We start from the raw sequence: 21,923 nt of genomic DNA, 5'->3' as shown, positions 1-21,923 counted from the left end.
TTAACACTTGAAGTGCAACATAGAAAATATTCTACCACTGCTCAACAACTTAAATAAGCAAACTGCTGCACTTTGGCAAAACTTGTGAAGGGGAAGGATAAATTGAACTGACCTCTCAACTTTGAAGCCATCTCAGAAAGGGACATTCAAATCATGAGCTGAATTTGATTGGCATGAGATTTTCAGCGGGAGGCAAGTGGGCAGAGCAGATGTGGAGAGCAATGAAGTCCAAATGGATGCATCACAACACTTGACACCACTTATATACAAATCAGTGTTGAGGACTAATGGGGTTGACACGGGAACTCATATCTCCCAATAAGAACAGGACAGTGGACTCAAATACACACAATACACACAACAACAGTGAACTGATCAAAGTATGAACTGATCAAAGTATGAGCAGTTATATTTATAGACAGGAATTGCAAGCTGTGGCCAGCCAAATTACAACTGTAAATTACTAAGAAAATGGATTATAGCTAATAGATGATAGCAAATGGGGTAGAGCAGGGCCAAACAGACTGTAAAGCAGCAAAGAAATTAAGAAGAAGATGGTTGAAGGTGGAAAGTATCATTGATTATATGAACAGCTGCCAGAGGATAGGTGGTAGATAACCTCCTTAGGGAACGACCTTCTATGCACCAGCACGGCAACAGCTGGCCGGTGGGATGTCGAACCTCCTGGCTCCTACATCTAGAGTGCCAGAGTGCGTGGGAAAATCGATGAAGTAGAGGGGACGAATGGGGAGGGGATTCACGGGAAGATGCAATGTGGTTTCAAGTGGCCTACTGCTACTAACCCTACTTGAAAAGAAGATAACCATGTTTCCCAACGCAGCCCACGAAGCAGGAAGGCCCAACAGCAACCGTAGTTGTACCAAAAAAAAATGGCAATTGTGAACAGTAAAAAACCTTGAAATTTAAGTTAGAAGATGTTATATTTCTTAAATATTATAACTTTGGATGTGTGGGTCCCATTACATGTGATTATTAAAAGAAAAAAATAAAAAGAGGAGCTACATGTGATGTGTGTGTAGACGGTGGTGCTCACACGTATTAACACTCTCTGCCTCTTGCCTAGTTGCCTTTGAATACTCTGCATCAAAAAAAACTCTTTAGAAATTTCAAGAAGCCAGGGATGACACTCTTCCGCCACTGCTCACCTGCCTAATCTAAAAGATGACATAATTACATTACCCTATTTGGGATATTATAAAATAAAAGTTGACGCTAGAAAATAATTAACAAATTTTTTAAACTTATTCCCTCTTGATTTTGTGAAGGAGTAAATTAGCACCCAACACTTTTCTCTTATATTAAAAAAGCACAACACCCTTTCATTTAGGGCAATTAATTCCTGGGTACTTGTGTAATTGTCTTTTTAATATTTTTACTTTTAAAAACTTAATTTGTCAAACCTCCCACTTCACACTTTTTTCCCATGTTTCCTCTTATTTCATATGGTCTTCTCATTCATGCCCCACACAACATCACTATCATTTTACCCAACAAATTCTTTTTCCACGTATGGTGTCTTCATCCGTTCTCGTAAAAGGTCATCCTCATCAGTATAATTGGATTCAGATCCAAACCCCACTGAAAAAATAGATAATAATGAACAAAAGGGAAAATTTTAAAGCTAAAATAGATAATACTCACATACTTTGCTAATCCAAGGTAATGCGCGTAAATTTTAAAGCTAAAATAGATAATAATGAACAAAATTTTCTTCCTCTTTTTTGACAATTAACACCTAAAATGATGAAACCAACCACCATAGTAAATATGGGGTAATGAATCTCTTCGCATTAAATGGTGATATTATCTTAAATAGAACCAAACTTTATTATTGACTTTGGGAGACTGATGCGGGTTCTATTTTGGGAGTTTTGGATTTGCAGAAGAGAAATAATTTGAACTTAGTACTTAATAATATTAAGAAAACATAATTGGATTTATATCGAACTAAAATCATGACTTTACATAATTAGTTTGTTATTTTATTTTATTGTATATTACTTTTTCTTAAAAAAAAAACAACTTTGATACCGATTAATTTAAGAATAAATATCAAATAACCTCACCTTTTTTTCCATCCTTGTAAAAGTCAGATTAAAGATCATTTCAAACATAGTAAATAATATTGGCTTTAGTAAAAATTTAACTAAAATGGCTATTCATTGAACTTACATACTTAAAACATCGATAGGTGCTTATGAGAGTTCGATCATAAAGATGGTTAATACAAACTTAGGCCGCAAGGCATCTTAGGGAAAGCTGAAAATACATATGTAGGTTGCATAGCAGCTTAGGGGAGGAACTTAATACAAACCTAGGCTACATAGCAGCTTCGGGAAGGTACTTAAAACAAGCAGACCACATAGCAGCTTATGGAATGAAACTAATACAAAGTGTGGCTGCATAACAGCTTAGGGAATAAGCTTGAAAACAAAGGGATAACATAAGAAGCAAACAAAGTCCAACAGGCGTTCTTAACTCATTAGTGAATGTGAAATCTTTCACATTTTTTGCTTCTTAACCTTGATAGGGTACTTGTTCTTCTTCACTTTGACAGCTGAATGGTCCTCACCATCTGGAGAAGGCCTCTTGGACTGTATTATCTCTTAGGTATCAGCATTCAGGTCTATTATTGCTGTGGTAGGAGTTTCAGGAGAATTTTCACCTGAAACAACAACAAAATCATCCAGCAAATCCTGTGAAGATAAAAATTGTGATAGGGTAATGCAAACATTAATGGATAATGAACATCAGAAATTAAAACTATAAACAGAAAATACCATGCCTTAACTACTTCGGATGTCTTCAACACACTTGTCGAGGTTGTCACCACGAGGCTTGAACTGGCACCGACCTTAATGCCATAACGATTCATATCAAGAGGGTGTATATTTATAATGGTACTTGATACTTACAGAATTCCCAATATCAGCGGCCTTGAACTGATCAATTACAGCATCATCAATACAAGCGTGTTTCACACGAAAAGAAGGCTCAAACCTCATTGGTTCAAACTTAAGATCAGTCAAGTTCTTAACCTCCAACTTGAAGAGAAATTGCTTGCCCTCCATCACTAGACTCCCCCTAATATATTTTTTAAAAAAATATAGGGTTAATATAGTTTGGAGTGCAAAGGTATTGTAAAGATAGACTAAACTGAAGCAAACCTTATCAGCAACTTCAACCAACTCAACACATGTTTTCCTAACCAGAGTAGTTGCCTCCTTGTCAAAAAGGACAAAGGATGCGTCACCCGTGTTGTCAGAAACACTGACTTGTAAACGATACCTAAAACATGTTCCATACAAAGTTCACTTCCGCAGTTTTGGAGTTCAAGGATGTGTAATAATTTAAATCATGAAATATTTATTTTACCTTGGGTAAACTGTGACAACATGACAGTTACAGCCTTCACAGAAAAACATTTTCTCATCGGGTAACACTTTCCTATTACATTTGCAAGTAGTATACCACCAATCAACACCCTCTATGTGGAGAATGGTTCCCAAGACAATGCAAAAGTAGTTTTGCATAACAAATTATGTAATCTTCAGATAAATGATAAAGGGATTATATAATTATAGGTATATATGAAGACAACCTCTGTGCTATCCTTCATCTAGGAAATAGTCTTTCTACATGTGAGTAAAAGGAAATCGTCTTCCCCTGACACCTTCACTGAATCTTGAAGCTGGCTAAGAGTTTGACACCCACTATCATTGCTCTCCGAACATCTATACCCAATGATGATAAAAAAGAATCGTCAATGATGATAGAGTATAGGTATAAGTGAACTTTTATTATTGCAAACATCAATATACCTTTGTTGCAAAGTTTGAGCTAATGGGACAGCAAGATTAAAGACCATCTTTGTTGCTCCATGAATATTATGCAGGCTTATGTTTCCTTGGAAGTTTTTCACCTTCGCAAACTGTAGAAGAATGACCACGTTGTCCTTATCCCCAACACCGAGGAAATTGTTGAGCTCATCCACATAAGGACCAAACAGAGTACACTCCAGCTTCACTCTAAAAGTACACTCCAGCTTCACTCTAAATTGATAAAATAGATTAGTGTTAAACCACGGAAACTCCAAATATTTACAACTAATTTCACGAAATTAACTATAGATCATACCCATAATTGCCAATCTCAATAACATTCATCTTTGTCATGTTACCATGACTTTCGATAGACCTTTAAGTCCCAACTCCTGATAAAATGCCTATCACATCTGACATAGATTGCATATTTCTATTAACCAGGGTCTTGTAAATTTAAAACATTTATAATAAGATTTGGTTCAATGAAAGTTTACCAACTAAGAAGCTGATATCATAATCAGGGGTTATAATATCAGGAAAGGAAATGAATGTGTAAGGATCCGTAGTTATTTGCATTTGGTCCTTTGGACGCACTTCAGTCTTAAACTTAAACGACAACTTGAAGGCATGCCTAGAAGTCCTGTATTCCCAAACTTTGCCATCTGTAATAATCCTCTCAAACTTATACATCAATGTCTTTTTGATTGTCACATGAATCTTGCTTCCCTGCCCATTTAAAAAAACACAAAGATATATAGGAATTTATATTTTACATACAAAGTATAACATATTCAAGAAGCAATAATTGGTTAACATATTTGAGAATCAATGACAACCAGTTCAAGAGATAATGGCAGCTTGGAGTTGGTGAATCCTTGGGTATACCAAAATCGTATAAGTTTCACTAGTATCCTGGCATACTCTTTTCCATATTTCAAATTCCCAACATTGTCGAAAGAGGTTGCCATTTTATAGTAAGTATTGCACAGGTAATTAAAACCGGATAGCATGGATCTCTATTTATAGTAGAAGGATAAATGATAAAATGGGGAGATTGGAAATCGGTGAGGAAGAAGTAATTCAAAACAGCCGAAATCAGGCAAGTTAGGAGGGAGCATTAAAGAAAAAACCAACATAACAAATGATGCATTTATCAAAGTGTTGAAAAAAAAGAATAAAATCTGCATAATTAATGATGCATTTATCATAGTGTTGGTAGTTGAGAGACATGCATTGATAGTGACATCAAGTAGTAATGAAGTTGGAAGACTTAGTACTGGTAACCATTTATGATTGGTTGCAAAAATGGCAAATGGGATATGAGATTAACATAGGCACGTTTGAGAAGAGCTTAGCATCATTGTTCATAGTTTTATTACAATGTATACTGCTAGTATAGTACCTGAAGGATAGCTCAAGTGGTTAAAGTTTGGGACATAAGGGTTGAGTGTGATGAAGGGTGAAGGGTCTCGGGTTCAAACACGTAGGATGGACTAATTTACTACTCCCTCTGTTCCTTATTATAAGGCCAATTTAACTAAATATCTTGGATTAAGAAAAGTTGTTAAAGTAGTTAAGAGCAATAAATTTGTTAAACTTTTTAATGAACATTACTAAATTACCCTTACTTATAACTTTTTGAATTCAATTAATTCTTATTCCAAATTAACTACTCCACTCGTACCTCCTAGCTTCCTTTGCACTTGACATTCTCAGTAATAGGTTGGGAGATAGATTTTTACAATCTCCTTCACAACTTGATTCAACTCCAGTTCCTTAAATATTTCTACCCTTACTAACTATTCTGGAAATTTGTTTAAATCAAATGGGAGACAAAATTTTTTCTTCACTTCATTCTCCACAACTGCACTTGAATTGGTTACAGATACTCCACTTGAGTAAGAGATAGAGGCCTGAGATTTTTATTGGACTCCATTTTGTTGTATACAAATTTGTTTCACAAAGTCTTATATTTATATAGATTAATATTGTGGGTACTGTAAGTGCACTTTAATTCATGGCATTTCTGGCTGTATCTATAGCATTTAGTTATACTCACATACTCCAAGTAGTTACTCGAGCAGATGAAAATGTAGTCAAAGGTAATGAATGATTGTAGCATTGAAAATAAGTAAAATTATAAAAAGCAAAATTATGAAGAGGGTAAATTTGGAAAAAATAATCAATGTTATTTAAATTTTAGAAATGGACTTATATTTAGGGAAAAAAAAACTCTCAAAAATGGTCTTATAATAAGGAACGGGGGGAGTATCATTTATAACAACTAACATTTGCCTATCAACAGAAAAACAATGTATACTTTTAATCTAAAAGAGTTACCCGATACGGTTAGAGATAGTTTGGTAATAAGAATACTATGTAGTGGAAACTTGATATTCTAATAAAAAAATAATTCAATTAAAAGAATTTCCTAACCTTATCATAGTGTGTGAATTAAATACTCCAGTTTACTGGTTTCAGAGAATTATCCAAAATTTACTATTAGAATAAAGGACCAAAATCAACAATTTTCGGTCATCTATAGTAGTTTTTTCAACTTCTCATCTTCAATAGCATTTTTAATAAATCAAAGAATAAGGTAACATTGAAAACAATAACTTTGTCATATCTACTTACATTAAAAAAATCTTAATTAGGCTAATAATAACCCTCGTAAATATTATGTGTTAAATAAATGAGCCGTGAAACTATTTGGATCGACCATTGTCCACAACTGCACATTTTGATTAATATCGCTGCTTCCAAGACTGTTAAAAGTATTATTGTAAAAATAATGCCGTCTTCTACAAACCTGACCTTGCCTTAGTTAATTTATATAACGCTGATCTATTTTTTCACTCGTCAAGTACCAATGTATATCGCGTTTAGTCTTACTGCAATGTAATTGACATAACATCTATATCATCAGGCAAGTGAGGGAAGTGTACTTGCACAAACACACATTTTTTTAATCAAGTAATATATGCGCCAAAGTTTATTTTTTTTCCTCAAAGAGCGCAATCAGAAAACATAAGTGAAAAACAATGTGTTGTCTAAATTATACTTTAGGCCTTATTTATTGTTGGACTGGCCCTGCTAGCGACCTGCCAATTTACATGCAAACATAGTGTACAATAAGCAATTTAGTTTGTTTTATGGTAGGAGAGGATAAATAAGTTTTATGACTAACATATTTAAACACCCTTAATGTATTTTAATGGTAATTCTTATTTTATTTATCAATCTGGGCTTTGGCATTTTTTTTGGCAAAACAACAGTTGCAAACTTAAGATGAAATTTCCAATTAAAATATTAGACATAGAATTTTAATTGAAAAACAGTTTGTGTGTGAATAACACACATCGAAAGAAAGTGCTTTTAGGTCATGTGAATGATTTTCCCTCACATTCCTTATTGTGTTGGAATAAAAGAATAAAACCTGCATAACTAATGATGCACTTATCACAGTGTTGGTAGTTGAGAGACATGCATTGATAGTGACATCAAGTAGTAATGAAGTTTGTAGACTTTTGATTCTTCTTTGCTTAATTAGCTCCAATTTATTAGTAATGAAGTGTTACTTCATCAATTACTCGTAAAAGACATATTGGAGGTCATATGAAACATAAAAGAAAAAGGTACTCTGTCTTCCCCATTGTGGTGTGCAATAATGGAAACTTAAAATGAATAAGATAATTATCTCTAACTCACATTAATATTTACCCAATATTGAATTGTTTGGCAGCAAGACATGAGGGGATGAGAGAGATATCATAAAATATTATGGGGGTTGTTTCCTTTGTATTAGGTGTTAATTGTCACAAAAAGAAGAAAAATCTTTGACCCTCGTTGCTTAATTAGCACTAATTAATTATATTTGTAGTGTTACTTCATCATAGTTATGTAGCAGAAATATAAACTCTTGTATTAGGAGAAAATTTAATACAAAAGCTACTCATTGAAGATATAAACTCAAAAGATAATGAGGTACTTTTGAAGGTTCATAAAGAAAGTTAATACATACTTAGGCTGCTACACAGCTTAGGGAAGGTACTTAATACAAAGTTCGGCTGCAGAGCAGCTTAAGGAAGGTCCTTAAAACAAACTTGGAAAATTAGAAAAAAAAAAGTGCACAGACATTATCGTGAAGGCACATATGGAGGCTTGACTTCCACAGTGCATGGAACTAAAATGTCAATGTGAGCTTCTAATTGAGATTCAAAGACAAAGAACCGTTATAATCAAGTGAATCCCTCTTAGATTCATTTACTTCTTGAGAATCATTATTCAGGTCTAGTATTGTGGTGGCAGGAGTTTCGGGAACACTCTTGCTGGAAGCATCCACAACCTCACCGACCACATCCTGTAAACAACAGACACAATTAATTAATGACAAATGTTGTCAGTTGTTAATAACCATTAACATTGAGGATGATCTAATAGTCTTCATGTCGTGTACCTTTAGAACCTCAGAGGTCATCAAGATACTTGGGCGAGTAGTGACCATACGGCTTGAAATAGCATCCACCTTAATCCCATAACAATTAATATCAGGAGATGCAAAAGGCAAATAACAATAACAATAAAATGGTAACTGGACGCGTACGCTATTCTCAACTTGGGCGAATTTGAATTGATGAATTATTTGCTCATCGATACATATACGTTTTACTCAGAATGCTGCGTCATACTTCAATGGATCAAACTTAAAAGATGTCAAGTTCTTATCCTCCAGTTTGAACAGAAATTCTTTACCCACCAGATTTGCTAGCTCAATAGGAACTCCTTCAATAGGCTCATTCTGACATGATGGTTAAACAACAATATGTAAAATGTTTGCATGCGAACAATTAAATTGAAAGGTTATATTTGCTTCATAACCTTGTAAGCTAATTGCATCTCAACACAGGTCTTGCCAACGATAATAGAAGCTTCCTTGTCAAAGAGGATGGCCGGGACATCACATGTGTGGTCTGAGACCCTAACTTGCTGTAACACCCCGATTTCCAGGTGTCACTTTAGTAACCAAAAATAATCTTTACGCGGAAAACAGGTAATTTTTTTTCGTTTTCTTTCCTTTAAATCAAAACGATAAGGAAGTAAAGACAAAACCCAACTACTCAACTAACCGATATACAACAAATATAAACATGTACAGCCTCAGCTGCACTTCCACGTCCCACACACTCACAGTGACTCCAAAGTAGTGTGCCCGTAGGCAAATATTTACAGATCCAGAAGTGTGAGTGAGAAAAATTATAATTACAAACCACTAGGAGAAAGTCGGCCTCAAAATGGCCTAAGCTAAGACCCCTATGGTCCGACTGACTCACTGTTATCCCTCCGTAAGAGAACCACACAAGAAGCCATGCATCGAGAACCTACCCTGTCCCAAAAGCAAAACGAATCAGAGCTATTACAGTAACAACCAACTCCAAAAGACTCTAACCACCCATACCCCACACTACTATCATCGACCCTCCCTCGATCAGGCATGAAGTCCGGATCTTCGTCGAAAGCTTTAGTCTTAGTCATTTCGCTCCGGGTCTTTCCCGCACAACGAATCATCACGAACCGGCTGACAGACGCCTGGCAGCAGGCCGACCGCCCAAACACAAACATACAAACAAAGCCAAGGCGCTAGGGTCAACTTACAGAATACAATAGATATACAATCAACTTGTGATAAAGGGGATATATACATATGTTGTATATATATACATATAAGTTATGTATTGCCTACTCTAAGGTATATACATAGCATGTTCTCGAATCTCCTACACAGTTCAATCATTAGTACCTAACGATGTTCATTAACATCAAATCATCATAATCTCAACATATGAAGTTAGGTGATAAGGTTAGTCAAACAATGTATCGTCCTCCCAACACACACGTATCCAACTAAACCAATGTTCCCTGTCGTTGCCCTAGGGTAAACGACGATGAAATCTCACGCTTCCATGAAGTCTCACGCTTCAATGGGGTCTTACGCTTTCACGAAGTCTCACGCTTCAGTGAAATCTCACACATTCACGAAGTCTCACGCTTCAGTGAATTTTCACGCATTCACGAAGTCTCACGCTTCAGTGAAGTTTCGCGCCTTCACGAAGTCTCACGCTTCAGTGAAGTTGCACGCCTCCGCAAAGTCTCCCGCTTCAGCAAAGGTGTACGCCTCCGCAAAGTCTCCCGCTTCAGCGAAGGTTCCCGTCTCCACGAGGTCTCCCGCCTCAGTGAAGTTTCTGCTTTCACGAAGTCTCACGCCTCAGTGAAGCTTACTCACTTTCACGAAGTCTCACGCTTCAGTGAAGTTCCATGCTTTCACGAAGTCTCACGCCTCAGTGAAGCTTCCCGTTCTTCACTATGGATGGACCATTCCCGTTATCCATCCTGGATGAACCATTCCCGTTATTCATCCTTGGTGAACCATTCCCGTTATTCACCATATGATGAACCATTCCCGTTATTCACCATGATATGCACAGGTGAACCATTCCCGTTATTCACCCGATTGATGCAATATGGTTAGCCAAACAACGAATCGCCCTTACCACGAAAGTGTTTAGCTCACAACCCAATCCCAACAAAACCATGAGTTAGTGTCGGTCAATACAACACAACTCCCACCACAAAACCCACAAACAAAGCCCAGAGTCTGTGCCGGTCAATACAGCACGACTCGAACAACACTCCCAAGAGTACTAGAGTACTCGGTGACTTTCAATCATCACCATAGCTCACCTTAGTGGCTTTCCCCAATTCCAAAACTCTCCAAACCCACAACAAAGGTCGACTTTTCCCCCCGCCTTTCGTAAATATTTTTCCCCTTCAGTTCTCCTATGCTTAAATGTTAATAAAAATGATTTCAATTCAAATTAGTCAAATTATGAGTTTATTTCTCAAAGTCTAAGTTTCCCAAGTCTTTATTTTTCGAAAGCTCTATCATTCTAAGTTTCCAAAAATCAACCACCCAAAATACATTTCCCGGGGAAAGTCTAGGAATTCCAACGAATCCCAACGAATGGCTAAGTCTCAAACCCCACATTTGGACTTGCCTAGGTTTGTTCATCCAACCCGAAATGTCAAAGATCACCGGATCAATGAACCTCCACTCCGAAGTTGCGTCAAAACGCTCAATTCAACACATCATCAATATCATAAGTTATGAAACAATCATAACAAGAAATCATCATCATATACAACATCAGATAAAGCATAGGTCAAGTTTATCGACGCCTATCATGCAATCATAGCTAAATATAGCAAGTTGCCCTAACCTCGAGCTGTTCCAGCTTCGAAATCAAGGTTGTCCTCAAACAGTTGCTCTGAATATTCCAAAGTTCCTTCAACTGAACCTCGGAGAAAAACAAAGCAGAACCCAAACAAAATCGATTAGTTCGATCGCAATACAACACATAAACGATAGACAAAGCATTAAAGCTTCAGAATAAGACAATCGGGTATGAAAAGACAAGTTTTCGAAACCGAAAAACTCCCCCCCTAAAGGAATAACCCACGGCCTCAAAGGAAAAAGGGCTTCGGCTCTTTTTCTTCGATCAAATCAATTCACAAGGTAGTTTTAGGGTAAAACTAAGGCAAAGAAACTGTCAGAACAATTTTCGGACAATCGGGCCGAAATACGACTATCCAGGGGCATTTTGGTCCAAAATAAAGGCTCAAAACTTCAAAGTTATCAGTTCTGAAAACAAATTTGACAGCAACGATCCTCATGACATCCGTGACAACAAATCCTAAAGGCACGAAGTCAAATTATGACTTTTCGACAATAAAGTTTCGAAATGTAAGACAAAAAGGTTTTGAAACAGTTTTTCAGATCCTGGACAACTGAATCGCAATCAGAGTTTACTGACAGAGGTTTTAGACTCAGGGGAACATAAGGAACATAACCCTAGCGAGAAATCAGAGAAATCGGACAATTTTAGAAAAAGCTCAAAACTTAGAGCACAGAAACGACTTCAGAAACGCAACAGAAACAACAATCAGAGGTAGGAATCGTGTTAGTTACCTTGATACCTAGAAGTAGGGACGAACTACGTGAAGATTGGTCAAGTTTTCGCGAAAATCTCCTCCCCCCTTGCTCTCCACGAATTTGGGCCACTAATGGAGGAAAATGGAAGATATTTTGCTTTTTCGCCTATTTATATGCGGGCGAAATCGCGGGAAAATGAAAATTTCGCGATTCCGATTTTTGCAGCACGTTCACCAAGGAATTCTAAGAGAGATTCTGGCGTCAGAAATCCAGAACTCAAAACAAATATCTATGATATGGGAAAAACGATATCGAAAATCTCAAAAGCGGTGTAAGTTAAATCTGTCCCGAAAAACTACTTTTTGCTGTGATCGCCGGACGACAAAACTTCCTTCTGAAGAAAGATTGGAAACGTCGAAACAAATCTGGCAACGCGGACGGAATCTTCGTTAGGAGTCCCGAATAGAAAAAGTCTTCATCCATTGCTCGGAAATAGGGTTTCGAAGCAAAGAAATTAGCGTCGGCGGACATCCGAAAAGTGAAACCTATCGTGCGTACAGTCCAGAGTTCCGAAATGAAACGCTGGTCGATGGAAAAATAAAGAGAATCTTTAAATTTTCCGAGAGTTCGAAATCTCACTCAAAACGTTGCTTTAAGAGCGAAATAGCCTATTCTGGACACGCTCGCCGTAAGGCAAGTGTGCAGACAACTCGCACTAATTCCTACAGCGACTACGCAACATACCTCAAGCAATTCCTGAACTTTCTTCTTCATTGATCTTTCTCAAACAACAAACTCCTGTCACGTTTACACTGATTCTACGCGTGAGTCGGAACTTAACTTGTTCTGCAAATCCAGGTCTTACACTTGCAAACGGAACCTAGCGGCGAGAACTAACGTTATTAGGAAACATGGAGGTCCAACAAAAAATCTCAGAATATTCAAAAATTAAAGGATGAACTTGCATCGGGTAAACAATTACCACATTCGAATTACTTTCACCAGTATCTTCCCTGAATCCAAGCCAGATCTCAGATTGCTGACTTTGTCGAAAGAGAAAGCGGATGAAACACTTTTAGGAAGCACCAAGGTAAGTGTCATTGTAAAGAACTTTCAGGAATAGAAGATTGAAAGGGGGAAAGGTAGGCAGAGACAAAGGTGTCGAATTCTATTTATAGTGGAAACATGCTAAAACCAAACTCCTTTTAGTTGATGCTGCAACAATGATAGGGTTGGTAGTTGACAAACACACATTGCTAAGGTGGGTGAGAAATTAAGTGTTGCATTTAAAACATGTTGATGTTGGTAGACATTCATTTAAGGGGCTTTGGACAAACGGATGAGAGGCTGGATAAAAGAGAGGAGGGCATCGTGGCAAAGCGTTGTGGGAGTAACACATTAGGAAATTCTTCTTTTGAGGGACTTCTAAGTTCTATCTATTATAGATAAAGAAGAATCTCCATTCCCATGTTGAGCTCCAAACCCATGCACAAAGCTTTAGCTTGAATAATACCTCTATGTGTATGAATCACCATTCTAATAACTCCCTATAAGAACCACATCATATGGTAAGTATTTCTGTTTCAAAGCTTGCACCCATAGCTTCTCCGGCCATGGAGGAGATTATCCACAAGCTTCCCCAACATAGCAATATTATTAAGCCGAGTGCTCTGAATTCCTAGCCACCTGATGCTTTAGTCCTAGTGACCTCCCTCCAAGGCACCAAACTCTAACCATAGGTTTGTCCCTTCCGCGCCCAAATATGGTTTCGAATGCTCTTATCAATATACTCATAAATCGACTCAGGGAGCAAAATAGCCTACATAGAATATACTAGAAGCGAAGTTAAGCCAGATTTAGCTAAGCATAGCCGCCGCCCCGCCCTGTTCAAGAGTTTATGCTTCCAAGAGGCCAAGTGAAAGTTAACTTTGTAAATAATATGCGCAAAGCTCTCCTTAATGGCCCTTCCTTTCAGAAGATGCAGTCTAAGGTACTTACCAGGTTACTCGCCCTGCTTATACCCAATATACATGACAACTATTGTTGAGCATTATGCGCAATATTCTTAGAGAAAAACATACGAGATTTATTTCATTATTTATTTATTTATTTATTTGTTTTTTGTAATGAAGTGTATCCCAAGGGAAAAACGTCAGGTCCACGTCATTAATAATGTCCATGTAGGCAACGTTCGTTAGCAATTGGACCGCAAACTAACGATAAGACCTAATTAACACAAAGACAAAAATCGCCTTTTTTTAAAAAAAAAAGGACTCAAATCACACAAAGACATAAGATTGATGAGCAAATGTTTAATTAAGCCTTAAAAAATTTACTTACAAAAAGTAATAACAGATCTTTTTTTCGATAAAAGTTATTAGGAATCACTTAATTATTTAATTTTCATGCATTGACGATGTAAATTTTGTTAACACAGTCAATAAATCAGATTTCAATGAGGAAAGAAAATATACTTTTTTATTTAATTTCATTAATTGACGTGATACATTCTTACAATCTCATTGATTTGCAATGTAAAAAATGTTTACATGTTTAGTGCATTATTTTTTTCTAATTTTATTTAATAATACATATGAAATTTTGTGTTTTCCTGCAAAACAGAGTGGCGCAGATTTTGTATGTAGCAGCAAATTTGCCCTACTGCTCTATTCCCGCCGGAGATACGGTCGAAGGAGAAGTCCAGAAGCGTGCGGAGCGCCCCCATTGCCGGTGTCTGTTCTGTTCCGTTGGTGTTTCCGGTACTTGTCTCTTGATCCTTCTACTTTGCTAGGGTCGTAGCTTCCATACAATATTATGTTAATTTTGATTGAATGGGTTGCACTGGATATACGAAATGCGCGATTCATTAGTTCACTGTCTACGGTTCTAATGAATTAATGAAGGCCATGTTCTGTTTGGTGAAATGCTTGAATTGAACAAAATGATGCTGAATTAGATTGTGTCCTGTTCAGTCTAAGAAGTTCAAAGTTTAATCGAGTGTGAAAGAGTGGTGCTCGTGATAACTCTTCAATAAGGGATATCTTCTGGCTTCAAGGGGCCGATGGATTGGTGGTGGTGGTGAAGTATATGATATCTGCAAAGCACTCCGAGATGCTCAATTTAATAGTTGAACCAACCGGGGTTTAGTAGGGTAAAATTGTGAATACCGGAGGCCTGTCATAATCTCCTTTTTATAAGCCTTTAAGGTTGGACGGCACAGATTAGTAAATTTGAACTGTATCCGAGATAAGGGGCGTAGGACCGGGATGGATGTAGTATCCTAGTTAACTGGTTTTAGAAGGAAGTTATTAGGGAGGCTGAGATATTTGGGATGGGGACAATCTTTACTAGGGAGCTAACTGCATTTCAGCCCAATGGGGAGTGGCTCGGGTCAACTGTGGAGTGTGCAGATATTGGGCTGGAGGCCTAGTCCGGGACATGCCCCGGTGTGAAATTTTCCTGATTTATTTGGCTGACAATGGCATGTGTTACTATATGTTTTAACTGCTGAATAAATGGTTAAGGCTAGTACCAAGGTTTGGGGTTTCTTTTCGAACCCTTTTGTTGAGGTTATAGTGAGAGGATTTGCCGGTTATGAAGAACTCTTAGAATTAAGACTAAAAAGGTGAACATTGATATTTTCTAGGAGAACTCGCATAGAACAAAAACGATTGAACATTTACAAATTTATAAATTTTTGTTGGTTTTTGTTGCTCTGGTTACTTGTTTTGGGTATCAGCAATGTTGAAATCAATTCCAAAATGCGATGGAAAATGAGCTCAAGGAGTTGCTACATGTTGTGACCTGAAGAGCCAATTAATCAATTATGTTCAAATTTATTAGGTTCTTACATGCATTACTACTAGATTACTTTCAGTAGGTTATCATTCATATTTTCGTTTCATCCTTATAAAATCAATTATGTATGTTAGAATTGGATTTTTGAGACCTGGTTGGAGAAATAGTTTGAACCTGCATTCTGTTTACTAGCTGTTTTGGAATCTTATGTACAATTGAAGGTGGCTTTGGATATATTTATTGAATACTTATGTTTTTTTATTAATTATTTGTATTCAGGTTTGCCGATTTGACCGCTTCACTGGTGGGGTCAGACACCAGTGGTTGACCTTTGGTTATAGAATTATGAGCAAAGCTACCTGAAAGCATAGTTTAAGGCTGTATTCTTTTTAAACTGTAAACAAGCTACCTTGGAGGTACTATGGAGACTAAGAAGTGCAAGTTTTGGCTTCCCAACAAAAACAGATTTTGTGCTAACTCCTCTCTCACTGGTTCCTTGTAAGTTTTGCTGTCTCTTTCTTTCTATCTGTTGTTTGATTCATTCACTCACTTTCTCTCAATTATATGGACCCAGATTCTGTGGCAATCACAACTCAAGGTCCCCTGGCCAGTGGATTCCGTGCCCCATAGATCCATCCCAGTACATATTCTCCCCCTTGTGCATTCATCTGTATCATTATCAATCCATGTTCATTCTTTGATTTTAAACTCTTTTTAATCTGGTTCTTGTCCTTTCATCATTTGATAGCTCAGTTCTGGAGCAAAATCTCAAAGGACATGTTAAGCGGTGCCCTTTGCTGAAACAGGCACAGTCCTTGTCCGTCCAACCTTTCTATCAAAAAGGTATCAATGCTGGTTCTGATGGAGAACAAGAGGAGGAAGAATCAGGGGTTGATGATTCAAGATTGCCCACTGCGACTATTTCTTCAGAAATGAAGAGGAAGGCTCTTCATAGCATGAGTGTGCCTGAGTTTTGCACTCTGATTGAGAAGATCGAATCTTTTCACGACTCGTTGTGTAAGGATGTTCAGGAATCGGTTCAGATGCCTGAGGTTTGCAGGCTCTGGATAAAAAGAGGAGTAGAAGATAGGTAGCTATTGGTGAAACCTTTGAATTATTTGTGGGTTAAATTTAAGTTGCCCATGTAGTTTGTATCAAAATCATTTTGCCAGTGACTCTGATATGTTACTTTACCCCAGTGGTTAAACTAAATGCTTGGGGAAATGTGACAAAGTCAATTTCACAAGGAAGGACTTTGATTTCAACCCAAACTACAAGGGGTAAACTGAATTTAACCCTTTGTTTAATGGATTTAGTTTCTATTTCTAACTTGAGTTGTTTACAGGAAATTGCCATTTCAGGAGAAACATATTACTCAGCAGGCCTCTATTCTGGGGAATTTGGAACGTTTTGGTGTATTGAAGAATTCTCTTGGAAGGAAAACATCCAAGTGTGAGGAACCAGTTGAGGGGAAGGAGGATGGTGTCCCTGCAGTGATTGAGTTTGGAGCTGGTAGAGGGTATTTAACACAAATGCTTGCAGATTGTTATGGAATCAATAGAGTCTTTCTGGTCGAGCGGAAGGCATACAAGTTGAAGGTATGAGGACTTGCTCAGCACCGGAGCTTCTTTTACTGAGTTCTAAATCATGACAATCATATTTGGTGATGTTCCATAGCTGTTTGAACTTGAGTAATCTTTGATTTATTTATTTGTTACTTACATCATGCGAATGCTATTTCTAGGCTGATCGATCCTTGCGGCAGAATGAGAGCATGATGTTAGAGCGCTTGAGAATTGACAGTAAGACTCTCCAGTGTTATTGTTGTAGAAGATATCTTATGAACATGTAATTATATTAGTTGAGTTGGGCTGCCTGCTGATATATCTTTACCGAGGAAACCCTATTTCGATCCTGAGTGCACAGCTTGTAACTGTGATTAAAATACTTATTATAATTTAGTATGTATTCTGAACCTTTGTGCATATGTATCAATCTCTATGCAATGACCTTCAGCATCTTGCAAAGCTTTTAAAGGTTAGAATAAATGGGATCAAGTGCATTGCATATTTTGATGGCTATATATGCATGGCTTGGCTGGTGTTTTCAGTATAGTTTCTTCTTTTGCTCCATTAGTTTTTTTGTTGGCCATTCTTTTTGTGTAAAAAGAATTGTTGATCATTCTTATTATAAAGTGTACTTGATAATTGATAGTATCAGTGTATGCCCTTATTTTGTAGATGGTGCTGTTTGTGGTAATCTTTCTTTTTAGCTGTTATTATGAGCATAATATTGAAGCTGGAGAGGATGGATTATAGTATTAGGGAACTGTGTAGAGTAATCTGCGCGTATACTTTAATTGCATGATAAGTGAGAATGATAGAAACTTGGAATTAGAGTAGAAAATAGGGAGACCAAGATCTTTACTAGCAGTGGTAGATCTCTGTTAAGACTGAAAATGTAAGGATAAAAAGACAACATGGGAAATTTGCAGATGACCTCACACAAAACCTCTCCATCTTTCTCAATTCATGCAGTGGTATCTCTCATTCTGCTGCTAATGCAGAAAACACAGCTCTCATTCCTAATCCTTCCCCCTTCATATTTTGATATCTACCGGGCTGTTAACAGCCTCAATCCTTTGTTCCTATATATCTGGTTGGCTCTGTTCACTCAGACCATTTGGATGTGATATTAGACCACAGTAAAATAATGCTAATTTAGCACCTTTTGTCATTTTCTGGTATGACTTTATAAAGCCAACATTTCTGGCAAAACATTTTTGCTAGCCTTCCCTGCTAATGTCCTAGGCTGAAGCCTTCACCTTACGCTTGTTATCCTACCCAGAAACAACTTTTATTAATGTAATTTTCACGCGGTATACTGGTTTTCCATATATTTTATATTCTATGTGCATGACATGTGCACTTTGTCTAATTATTTTGATTTTGTTGTGTTATGCCATCCAACTGTATTCATGTTTCTTGTAGTTTTAGTTCTTCTGCTTCTTCGTCATTCTGGATTGCTGCTCGATTTATTTTACCTTGTATTTATGATATACTTTTGGGCCCAATAAAATTGTTAAATCCAACTTTGCAGTTGAAGATTTAAATTTAAATGCGGTTGAGTCTATGCAAGGAGTTCCGTTCGTGGCCATTGGTAAACATCTATGTGGAGCTGCAACTGGTAATTTTATCAATTTTTATAAGCATTCCAATGAAATTCATAGTGATTATATCTCATCGATGAAAACATAAATGATCATGCAATTTTTTCTCCGCAGACTTGACTTTGAGATGCTGCTTTCCTGAATACAGAAAAGATAGTAGTGAACAGGACACTGCTAGTGCTAATGGTAATTTTGAAGGTTTAGCTATAGCAACATGCTGTCACCATCTTTGCCAGTGGAAACATTATACAAGTAATGACTTTCTTCTTTCGTTTACTTGTGGACACTTTAATTTGTATATTTAAATCACTGTTGGATGTAAATCTTGATTATAGCTTTTGGTTACTAGCTAACTTTAATTGTAAACCTGCAGATAAAAGGTTCTTTTTAGATTTGGGGATGACGAAGGAAGAATTTCATGCCGTTACATGGTTTACCAGCTGGGCTGTTGATGATAATCATGGTTCAGATCTTTCTAATACAACTAATTGTACATCACATTTGCAATCAATGTAATGCATCCAATTCTCTTATCATTATTAAATTGCGCATAAAAACTGTTGTTACCAGCAAACTAGTATTTTAAGTGTTAAAGAAACTGGAATATTAAAAATGTGTTTTGGCAGCAGAAAGGAGCAAGGTGATGGAGATTCAAATGGAGTTGAAAAAATTCTCTCAGACATGGAAGCAGCTGAACGAGCAGCACTGGGATTTAAGTGCAAGTGGATTATTGACATGGGGAGGTTGATTTGGTTAAGAGAACGTGGATTTGATGCACAGCTTGTCAGATATGTTCCCCCAAGCATTTCTCCTGAAAATCATTTGCTAATAGCTAGACCTTCACATTGAAGAAAATACTTATTTCCTTCTCATCTTTTTTTATTTTTTCTTTTATACCTTGTGACAATATGTTTAATTTCTTGTTAGGTTTTTATGTTAAATTTCTTGTTAGGTTGGTATGTTTAATGTTCTTTTTGATATATTTTATAAAATGAAATACCACATGACATTACCATCGTATTACCCTGGGGATTAGGATTGAATCATTTCTCATATTATTTATTCTCTTCTATTTGGTTGGAGTTGTCAGAGCCACAAGTATGTATGATCGATCACCTGAGTAGTCCCATGCCTGGTGAATCGTAGTGACCTTCATTCCAAGAAATGACCTGAATTGGGTTTCAAAAAGGAAAGAAAGAAAGAATTGACCCGGAGTGACTATTATTGATTTTCTTTTACTCAAGGCTCAAGTTATGCCATTGGTGTTTTTTTAATGAATAAAAGGGGCTAACACCCAACAAAACAAAACACAAGAAAATGAAAACTACAAGCCTCTCTAATACATAGTCGAGGCATTTTCACATGGGTTGGTTTGGATCGGTTTCTTATCGATACAGAATTTTAACTAATTAAAAGTGCTTGAGTTGGTTTGAATCGGATTTCACGTTTTTTACTTTTGAGCCGAACCAAACTTATGATGTTTGGGTTTGATCGGATGGATTGATCAGATGCCTATTAAAATAATATTAAATTTGGATTATAAAAAAAAAATATTAAAAAGTAGCCTAAAGTAATGCAACATATAACCAAGTGAATTAAATGACAAGTTATTAGCGTAATTTACCTGCATGCTACTAATTTTTCCTAATAAGGTGTAAGCCAATTGAAATTAATTCCAACGAAACACTAATTGTTATATATGTTTGGACTCAAGGTTTGATTCAAATTTCATTTTCATGAACTCGGAATCCGAATTGAACCCATTAGATTTCCCCTTCCATAATCCAATCCAATGCATGAGTTCAATGTAATCCGTTTTTTTTTTCTTTGCTACGGTTCGGTTTGGATCGAACGGGTTGATCGGATTGATATGGCCCTAGTGCACCCTTTGACTTTAAATAATATAATGAATATCTTCTATTATAGACTCTCTAGAGTGAGGAATAACCCTAAATAATCATCAAAAAGTAGTTCTACAAAATGCAACTTCAATCAAATGTAAAGTTTAACACAAATAAAGAGGTGTAGATAAGAGGTGCACACAAGTTGGATTGAATGAATATTTTGTTTAAACAAAATCGAACTAATCCAAACTGTTTGGGTTGTTTTGAATCAGATTTCATGAATTTTTACCTTCGAACCGAGCTGAACCAAACCGATGATGTTCGACTTGAATTGGATGGGTTGATCAGATTGTATTAAAATAACAAATCTAGAATTGTTGATACCAGAATTTCGAATTAGAGGATTCCCTATATTATAAGGGCAGAAGTTGAGTCCCCGAGAATAGTTAAGGCATCTCAAGAGGCAGTTTTGAGCAGAAGCATGACTAAAGGCCTCAATCAGACATAGTACACCCTAGCTCGAAAAGGTGTTCAAAGACACAAAGGCTCCTGAGGAGACTCCAACACTTAGAAGATTCTCCATCATGTGCTGAGAGGAACAAGGGTGTCCGAGGAGGCTGCGACACTTAGTCGCTTTCGTGTAAAGTTCAAGAGGTATAGGTCCTCGGGGTATCTTTGAGGCGTGTGGAGATTCCGAGCTCAAACCCGCAACCAAGGTTGGAAAAAACAAGAACCCACGTCCGTGGCAAGAAGGATCCATGAACCATGATCTGAAGAATCTAGAGATTCCATACAACTTCTCACCCCACGACTAAAGAATCAAGCACGATTAGATCATGGGTGCATGGAGCAAGCCATGAAAATTTATTATTGCTTCATGTATTTTAATACCAAAGTAGGAAAGTTTCATTTCTTAATTTATCTAATGCAAAAGTTCAAGTGAGCTGATTATATAGACCAATGTGTTTAAATTTATAAATAAGTTAATAAATATATAATTTGGAGATAATATTAATAAAAATCTAATGCACAAAAAAGTGAAAAACAATAATAATGAATGAATTTACATTAAATTTATTTATTTAAAAAATTGACATGTTGGGCTTAAGATGCTTTTCGAAAACCTAACATCACTAGGATTTAGCCCGTTATCCCGTGCGATGCACGGGTAATATTCGACGGAATTGGCTGCTGATTATAATAATTTATAATTTAGTATTTTATTACATGTTTAGTACTTGATATATGTGGGGTAATCAAATGTTTAATTTACTATG

At 36.7% G+C, this 21,923-nt stretch overlaps 2 protein-coding genes across 3 annotated transcripts; one reads left to right on the top strand and one right to left on the bottom strand.

Annotated features, from left to right (window-relative positions):
• Window positions 1-4,307: 4,307 nt before the first annotated feature.
• On the bottom strand, window positions 4,308-4,813 carry LOC130736156 (uncharacterized). Its single transcript, XM_057588001.1, has 2 exons — window positions 4,682-4,813; window positions 4,308-4,571 (listed from the first exon to the last, which is right to left on the bottom strand). The coding sequence occupies exons 1-2, from the start codon at window positions 4,811-4,813 to the stop codon at window positions 4,308-4,310; spliced, it is 396 nt and encodes a 131-aa protein (XP_057443984.1).
• Window positions 4,814-13,500: 8,687 nt separating this feature from the next.
• LOC130737712 (uncharacterized) lies at window positions 13,501-19,874 on the top strand. Of its 2 annotated transcripts, none has more exons than XM_057589538.1 (11): window positions 13,501-13,825; window positions 14,458-14,594; window positions 15,913-16,131; window positions 16,208-16,273; window positions 16,382-16,723; window positions 16,979-17,231; window positions 17,378-17,435; window positions 18,733-18,819; window positions 18,917-19,054; window positions 19,176-19,314; window positions 19,429-19,874. In XM_057589538.1, exons 3-11 carry the CDS (start codon window positions 16,055-16,057, stop codon window positions 19,649-19,651), a joined length of 1,383 nt encoding a protein of 460 aa, XP_057445521.1. In that variant the 5' UTR covers window positions 13,501-13,825; window positions 14,458-14,594; window positions 15,913-16,054; the 3' UTR covers window positions 19,652-19,874. The 2 variants fall into 2 exon arrangements, with proteins under 2 accessions (XP_057445521.1, XP_057445522.1); XM_057589539.1 differs by having other exon boundaries at window positions 13,544-13,825; window positions 19,432-19,874.
• Window positions 19,875-21,923: the final 2,049 nt, after the last annotated feature.

The sequence above is a fragment of the Lotus japonicus genome, chromosome 2 (assembly GCF_012489685.1).
Source record: "Lotus japonicus ecotype B-129 chromosome 2, LjGifu_v1.2".
Lineage (NCBI taxonomy): Eukaryota > Viridiplantae > Streptophyta > Magnoliopsida > Fabales > Fabaceae > Lotus > Lotus japonicus.
The sequence above is the reverse complement of the archived record's forward strand: the minus strand, read 5'-3'. Positions and strand labels throughout refer to the sequence as shown.

Excerpts from the sequence above, each read along its gene's own strand:
- LOC130736156 (XM_057588001.1), bottom strand. The coding sequence starts at position 4,813 with ATGGCAACCTCTTTCGACAATGTTGGGAATTTGAAATATGGAAAAGAG. Across the intron at positions 4,572-4,681 it reads TGCCATTATCTCTTGAACTG|GGAAGCAAGATTCATGTGAC; the intron begins GTTGTCATTGAT and ends TTAAATGGGCAG.
- LOC130737712 (XM_057589538.1), top strand. The coding sequence starts at position 16,055 with ATGGAGACTAAGAAGTGCAAGTTTTGGCTTCCCAACAAAAACAGATTT. Across the intron at positions 17,436-18,732 it reads AGAGCGCTTGAGAATTGACA|TTGAAGATTTAAATTTAAAT; the intron begins GTAAGACTCTCC and ends CCAACTTTGCAG. Across the intron at positions 19,055-19,175 it reads CCAGTGGAAACATTATACAA|ATAAAAGGTTCTTTTTAGAT; the intron begins GTAATGACTTTC and ends GTAAACCTGCAG.